This window comes from Fulmarus glacialis, unplaced genomic scaffold (assembly GCF_000690835.1).
Source record: "Fulmarus glacialis isolate BGI_N327 unplaced genomic scaffold, ASM69083v1 scaffold34849, whole genome shotgun sequence".
Taxonomy (NCBI): domain Eukaryota; kingdom Metazoa; phylum Chordata; class Aves; order Procellariiformes; family Procellariidae; genus Fulmarus; species Fulmarus glacialis.
In genome coordinates, this window is record NW_009231953.1 from 1 (window position 1) to 7,965 (window position 7,965).

At 42.7% G+C, this 7,965-nt stretch overlaps 1 protein-coding gene across 1 annotated transcript; it reads left to right on the plus strand.

Annotated features, from left to right (window-relative positions):
- Positions 1–1,807: 1,807 nt before the first annotated feature.
- PIGH (phosphatidylinositol glycan anchor biosynthesis, class H) lies at positions 1,808–5,043 on the plus strand (the record flags this gene model as incomplete). The annotated part of the gene is given in 4 exon segments (XM_009584745.1): positions 1,808–1,940; positions 1,943–2,028; positions 2,674–2,757; positions 4,942–5,043. Coding segments are annotated over 4 exon segments (405 nt in total), but the record flags the coding sequence as incomplete, so codon positions are not given.
- Between the last annotated feature and the right edge of the window lie 2,922 nt (positions 5,044–7,965).

Sequence of the window (7,965 nt, forward strand, 5' to 3'; positions counted from 1 at the left end):
CCCGCCGGCCCGGGAGGAGCCGCGCAGCCTTTGCCGAGCTGCTCCCAGGACGTGGGCAACGCGGGGCGAGGAGCCGGTGGCGAGGCGGTCTCCGCGTATCGTGGGCCTCCTCCACGCTCTGGGAACGCCGAGGTGGTAGATGGTGATGAGTATGCGGTGAGAAAGAGAGAGCTGTGCTAGCCCGCGTCTGAGGGCCCGCAGGCTGCCGCCTGGGTGCTCTTGGTGGCTTCTCGGATGCCTCCGTTGGTTTGTAGCCTCTTGCCAGCTAGGGTAGATGTACGTATGGGTGTTGAGTGATGCCTAGCGCATTCGTGTGAGTTCAAATAACAGACGTTTACTTGGAGAGATGAGTTGCGGGAATCTGGAATAAAGGATATATTGAAGAAGGTGAGTGATTGTTAATCCCCAAAGGGATTTCCTGAGTGACTCAGAGAGCACTGCACTACTTGCTCATGTTTCACAGCTGAGGCAGTAAGATCTTGGCAGTACAGATTTCAAAAGCTGCTGATAAATCCAAAAGTATTAGTTTAGATATCTGATCTGTGACCCGTACTTGCCGGAAAGGACCAACTTGTAGACCCAGACCAGTTATCTCCAGATTGAAGTCCATAGCTTGACCGAAGAAGCTGGTCACAGTGACCAATGCTATGACTGTTGCACTTCAATTTTTTCAATAATCTTTCCCAAGGAATGAAGACAGAGATTGCGACGTGAGTCAGTTGGCAGGTTTCCGATACAAAAAGATGGTTCACGTTCCTCTAGCTGGAAGGGAAGCTGTGTTAAGAGTTTTATTTGTTACAAAAGCATACACCCCAGCCAGTGGTTACCACCCACTGTCCTCCTGCTTGGTTTTACACGTGCTCATGCAGCTTGTACACAAGTGACTGCAGTCCTTTCTCTCTGCCAGGAAACCAGATCTGAAAGTCTCTCTCTGTGTGGATTTCAGTGCCTGTAATTCATGACTGACTTTTTTCCATGATGACAAACTTTCGGAGAAGTCCTGTATCCTTTCTGTCTGAATGTGGCCACGGCTTCTTTACCTCACATGGTGGTACAGGCCCAGCTTGAGTGGTAGGGCCATGCAGTTCTGGTCCTTCAGGAAGTGTCAGTAGTAACTTTGATTCCTGGGTATGCGGCCTGGAGCTCTCTAAAACATGTCCCAGAAATAGGTTGTAGGTTGTGGACCTTTAGGATTTATTACCAGGTCTTCAGATGACTTACTGTTGACTATAGTTTCATCAGTTATATATTGTTTTATGTAACAGCAATCCCAAGATTGCAGCATGCAAAAGACATTCGTCCTCAGACAAAGCACGGGAAAAAGCAAATGTTCTTTAGATCGGTATTTAAGGCAGGAAGAGGGATCAGGTTTGAACAAGTTTAGACTTGCAGTTCATAAGAAGAAAACCACTAGGCCAGTGGCTTCTCCTAAAAGATTTTTCTTCCCCTCTGAGACTCCACCCTCAGTTCTAGTAAGCATTTCACAACACTTCTCTGTCAGTGACATCATCTCTATAGACATTTGTATAATATGCTGTCATTGATGTAACTAGCTGGTTTTGGTTGAGATTTCTGCACTAGGTTTACAAGGGAGTAGAATTTTCTTGCAGTTTTCAGTTTCAGATCCCAATTCTTTCAGACCATACTGTGAAGGCTGATTTAAATCTCATTACACATGTATCAGCCAGCCAGGTGAATAAAAGGACTCCACCTAAGTAAAATTGCCTTGTAACTGCAACTTTAATATTATAATTTACTGTGCAATATTACTTTCTCTAAAACTGTGTTCAATTAATTGTAACACCAGAGCTCTGTCTTTGCTTGGCTTGTGTTACAGAATAGTATGGTGCTTTCTGCTGCTATCTTCATCACGCTGATTGGCCTGATCATATACCTACACTTTGTGAAAATTGACCAGGAATCCCTATTGGTCATCGGCTCCCCCCCCCCCATTCGGGGAAGGAGAGCACAACCTTCATTGAGATGGGTCAAGTGAAGGATGTGGTTATCAATGAAGCCATCCATATGGTAATCATACACAGTCTTTCTTCTTGTGTATCTGTGGGCACACTCACATGCAGTATATTTTCATGAGCATGATTTACCGGTGCAATTAAACACAACACCATCTGTAGCTTTACTGATGTCAGGAGCTTTGTTTCAGATTTCTCTCTTTATTCTCTTATCTGTTCTCTCACCTTTAAAGGAGAACTCAAGCCAAACAAATAACCTCAAAAAGCCAAATCCATCCCTTAGATAATGCCACTGACACTGAGGTAGTGGTTTTAGTTCTTTGTGTTGTACTGTTCTTACAAATCCTGATGCCAAACTTCATAAGTAGTCAAGATGGAGATAAGAAAATAGACAACACAAGAGATGATTTTTCCTATTGCTGGGGTTTTCCGCAAAGCTCCTGTAGAAAAGCAGACCTTACCCTTCCAGCATGTGCGTGTTCTTTTCAGGTTAAAAATTTAATAGAAAAAACCACAGGTAAAATTATTTTTTTATTGTGTGAAGGGAGGAAAGCTATAGATATAAATTTGTAGACTTGACTGTGGCCTGGGGTGATTGGCCTTCAGCCCAATGAGTTGAAGCAGATCCTCTTTCTGTGATAACTCCAGGCACTTTGATAGCATTTTCAAACTCCAATGATTTTGTCTGTTTGTCTTGAAGCAAAAAGTTATCTACTACCTGTGCATCCTCCTCCAGGACCCTGGAGATCCTCAGGGAGTATCTGAGGTTGTGCCACTCTTTCAGGTGAGTTTGACTGAAACGGTAGAGAAATCCAGATCTGTGGTCTGTGTGTGTGCGCCAGTTGTCTATCTTTATTCCACTACAGGTAGCTGATTACAGTTGCCTTTCCCTCATTGGGCCTTCAGGGTGGGTCTTGTGGCACTGTGGAATGGGTGGTATTAGAAGTCTCATAGAACTACGTACCAGGGATGGTTTTTTCATTTGCCCTCCATTCAAAGAACAGGGAGCTGTGTGAATCTGAACCCAACCAGGAGCTTGCATGAACTAGAAGTCTTTGGCTCACGCAGGGTACCGAGGACTCATACAGCTTTCTGTGTAGTCTTCTGCTCAGTGTTACCATCATAACTGTGGCATTGTGCTGCAGCTGGTTTTTCTCTCAGCTCTGTGTGCCAGAAGTGCTCATAAAAACCTCCTTGGCATTAGAATGACTTCCCCTGTTTCACCTGTTGACAAAGACCACAGTACAAGCTGTGAGCAATTTGCTTAATGTATAATAACTTGTTTGCTTTACCATTACCTTGTCTCCCCTTTCTCTTCTCTTGCTAACTTTTTCTGACTGTCCATAATCCCATTTTTGGAATGGATTTTCTTTCTGCGTCTACATGCCTAACGCAACAATGCCCTGATTCTTGAGTGGTGGTAAGCAGTACAGAGGCACCTCACATCTTAGACTGCTGATCTTTATAGCCCTCTCTGTCCTTCTTAATCCACCTGCCGCTGGTGACTATCATTTTGTAGTCCACATCCAGTTTATGACTGGATGCAGTTAGTCTTCAGCTAAATACTTACAGGTATAAATAGACTATTCCATTGATACTTGCTGCTAACTCAGTCCTACAATTGTAAAGACGCTTACCAACAATAATATAAATTAAGTATTTCACACATAGTCAAGGGAAAAACATTGATTTGCTGGAAGTCAACAACTAATAAATTCCAGAGAGCTGCAATCAGGAACCTGGTTTTAGTTATACATGCTCCTTTCCAGCTTCAGAGAGGATGCCTGGCATTTGTGTAGTTCCTCTTTTTTTTCTAGCTCAACTCTGAACAGTTTTATTTTCATGGAAATATCTTAGTATTGGTAGAGTTGACTCCACCAGCAAAGGAGGTACAGAAAGAGCTATGTCAGTTTGCAATTCATTACCTGTCAGTAATTCTCATTTTAATGTGCAAGTTAGTATGTTACTTAGTTTTGAAGAAGCAGTAATTAGTAACTTTATTGTGTCTCCTTCATTGGGTTCCTCTAAGTTATGTCAGCCTTCAAAAAGACAATTTACTGTGTCACTGAGCCCAGGAGCACTTCTGTGCTGAATTGACCTATTGTTCTCTTAAGCAACACTTGCAAGGAGAGGCGTTTGATGGACTTTACACAGTAATGCTGTTTTGGGAGCTCAAAAGTCATGGGACCATAGGGACTGTGGGACTGGGAAACTTTCACCTCCTTGCTGGTTTTAATCTGGTCCAGGTTAGAAGTGGTGGAAAATCATTATACTTTGACCACCATTCGCTGTTTGTGTGAAATGAATTGATGTTTTCAGTTAACCTTCCGTTGTCCTTTTGTTAACAGTACTAGCAGAGGCCAAGGGCCAGGTGTCTAAATTCCCTGTCCTGAAGGTAGATTTTTCAGGGTGGAGGTCTTCTGGGATGGTGGATTAGCGTATGCAAATCTGCTGTTTGGTAGGTCTCTAGAGGCCTAATAGATAGGTTAATGGGCTGGGAGGTGTGGATGTTCTTCCATGCTGTCACTGTGAACTGTGAGCTGAGTAAGGGGAGGATTTCTGATTTGGTGAGATTCAGGCTAACTGCAGAACGGTGCTGCATGTTTTGACCTGACAGCTTTAGGGACTGGCGTTTTCATCACAGAGCAGGTATGGCTTATGGAATGGCTTTGCATTCCTATATCACCAGCTTACGTCAACCATCTCCTGGAGTTTGATGGATTATTTCTCAATGAACATGTAAAAGGGAAATCTATTCTCTGTTGACTTACTGAGAGAAAGCTAATCAACTACAGATATCTTGCTGTTGCATTCCTTATACATGCACGCTTCTGATAGTCGGCTTTGTGTCAGTTGTCTCCACATTCCTTTCTCTGCCTGACAGTCTCACTAGTGGGAAGTTAAAGCTTTCCAGCTCTTTTACAGCCATTTCAGAGCCTGATTCTCTGTTGTTTAACTTAAATTCTAGAGCTCCAAGCCACGTCTGGACTGCTTGATAGAAGTGTACAAAAGTTGTCAAGAAATCCTGGAGCAGAGGACGACAGCTCCACAATGAAGTGGAATAAAATAGTAAAAAAAAAATCAAGGCAGCAAACTTGCAGCAGGACTCAGAGAGACACATGGAAAAGCAAGCAAAATGCCCCATGGCTTTTTTTAATTAGATGAGTAGAAAGTGGTGCGGCAGTACAGCGATGTTAGGACTAAAGGCCCGCACAGACTCCTAAAGTTGTTACAGAAAATGTCAGCTCAAGCACAGAAGCGAACCTTGAAATCCTCTGCTGTGAAGACAGGTGAGCAGAACTTTTTAGACTTAGACAGAAAAGGTTTTCCCTTGCCTCTCCAGAGAAGAATTATAGGGAAATAGGGCAAAGGGAGGCAAGAACATGCATCAAATGTTTACTCTTTTGTGGATCTGAAAATTATGATAAGCTCATAATGTAACCTTGGCTGGACTGCCAAGAATATGCATTTTTTTGTTTCTATTCAACCCTTTGTTTGAAAAAAACATACACGACTCTAAATACCAAAGCTGATATGTGGGCTGGGAGGGTAACTTCCTGATCCACAGGAGAATTTCAGAAAGAAAATAACATAAAATTAAAATATACTGTTGCATTCAATTATGTTTAGTGAAATAAACATAAGAGAGCAGACTTTGACCTCTTCAGAGGTCTGTCTGAAAGAATCCCATGAGATGAGGCCCTAGAGGGAAGAGGGGTCCAAGAAAGCTGATCAATAGTCGAGGATCACCTCCTCTAAGCTCAAGAACATCCCAATGAGCAGGAAGTCAAGCAAAAATGCAGGAAGCCTGCATGGATGAACAAGTTGCTCCTGGCAAAGCTCGAACACGAAAAGGAATTATACAGAAGGTGGAAGCAGGGACAGGTAGCCTGGGAGGAATACAGCAACACTGTCCGAGATGCGGTTAGGAAAGCCAAAGCCACCTAGAGTTGAATCTGTTGAGGGATATCAAAGGCAACGAGAAGGGCTTCTACAAGTACATAAGTAGCAAACGTAAGACAGGGAAAATATGGACCCATTGCTGAATAGGGCAGGGGCATGGTGACACGGGACATAGAAAAGATGTGGCATTAAAAGGGCCACATCAATTGCTCTGAGAGTGTGAGGAAAATGTGTTGTTGAAAATTATGGTAATGACTATGTGAATAAAGTTTTATTGATCTGTGCTCTCGGGAGTAACTTAAGGTTGGGAAATTCTTCTTTGTTGATGAGCTAAAAGCTACCATAACCTTTAACTGGTATTTTTCTCTCTTTTTTTTTCCATGACTCCTTAGTAATGTAACTGAGACAATTGAAATGTCAAAACAAGAGCTAAACCAGCAAGTTGGCAGGAGCCTAGGGGTCATACTTAATTTGCATACAATGCTGTACTGTGCTTGTCTACATAATCTGTAATTAAAACGTGGCAACATACCATCATACAATATAGTAGAGATAAGGTGATTTTTTTTTTTCACAGTGCCATGAAGTTTGAAAGACACAGGTTAGCTCATGTCATAGGAAGTATTCTGGTTGTCCAAGTGAAAGGCAGCAGCTTGGGGACGTGCCACTGGCTTTTGGGTAACATTGTCTAGGTTACTTCATTTTTAATGGTTTTATTTCTCATAAATACTTTAAATGGGGGTTGGCCAGGTTTTTAATTCCAGTGTTGCCCTAATATAAGTTGGTAGGTCTCTCTGAAGTTAGTGAAGCTGCACCCTGATGCAAACTGTGTTTGGTTGCAAGTCCAGGCAGAACTGGGAAGGGCGGGTGTCAGAGCAGGGGCAGAAATTGGCTATTAACAGCAGCAGCAGGCCCTGGGAGTGTGACTGTGTAAATGACTACAATGGCAGTCCTTTGACGAAGAACCATGTGGTATACTTGAGTTGCGTATGGCTCGGGGCTTGGTTCGGCCATGTTGTCTGTCTTTATGGGGAAGAGAAAGGTCGAGGCCCTTGAGGAGTGCTATAGCAGCAGGAAGATTCGCTGAGCAGTGGGGAGAACGTGTCAGAAAATAAATTATGTCTCAGCAGAGTGGACAGAGTCTTGGGCTTAAGAGTGTGCTGGGAACATTGACTATGCTGTAAAAATCCCATAAAGTGCTGAGAATGTGCACTGAAGAAACGACCAAGTAGCTGTGTCATAAGAGGAAGCCTGAAAGATTGTTTTAGCCATCTTTTGGAGGAGTGAATATCCTGTGCCCATGGGAGTGCACTTTAGTCATCCACTAAACCTGAGGGAAGATCAGCAGAGAGAAACAAGGAATCAGACTAGGGCAGGTTTGCACCAGGTATGTGTCTAGATACCAAACACAATCTTTGTCTGGTTTTGTTTACATCGAAACTATTTTGGCTTTTAAAATAGTTTCTTTCATTCTGAGAATAATACAGTTTAATTCATGAAAACTGCATTTTATTAAGAACAAACAGAAATCTCACAATATCTCCCAGACAGCCTTTTACATACACACAGCAGTTAGGAAAACAAAGGCTTTTGTCATCTCATTCTATGCTGCAGCAATAGTCATTGCCAAAAGCATTGATTAAAATAAAAATTGTTTTCTCTACCAAAGAATCATACAAAATAGGTATCTACACAGGGTCGTTTGTTTGTTTGAAGTCAGGTAAGCTATAAATAGGAGGTATATGTGCATCCATCAGAGTGGGGTGGTCCCTGAAATACTAAAGAATTGGTGAATATTTTTAAGAAATAAGAATAAAAAGTTCTATATGCCATGCTTCTCAATTTAAAGTGCAGTTATGGCAGAGAATAATGAGCTTCAGGACAGCTCTTGCTTCTTCAACATCTCTGCTTCCTGTTTGCCCTGGTACAAGTCTCTAAGGACATGAGTGTTAGCACTGTAAGGTAAGTACAGCCTCTGAACTGAACTGGAGACACTTATGCCTTGAGCATCCCCAGCACCGATGACAGCTCAGCTTATTCCGAAGCAGCTTTGTTACTGGTGGGATACAAGAAGCAGGCTGCCAAACAG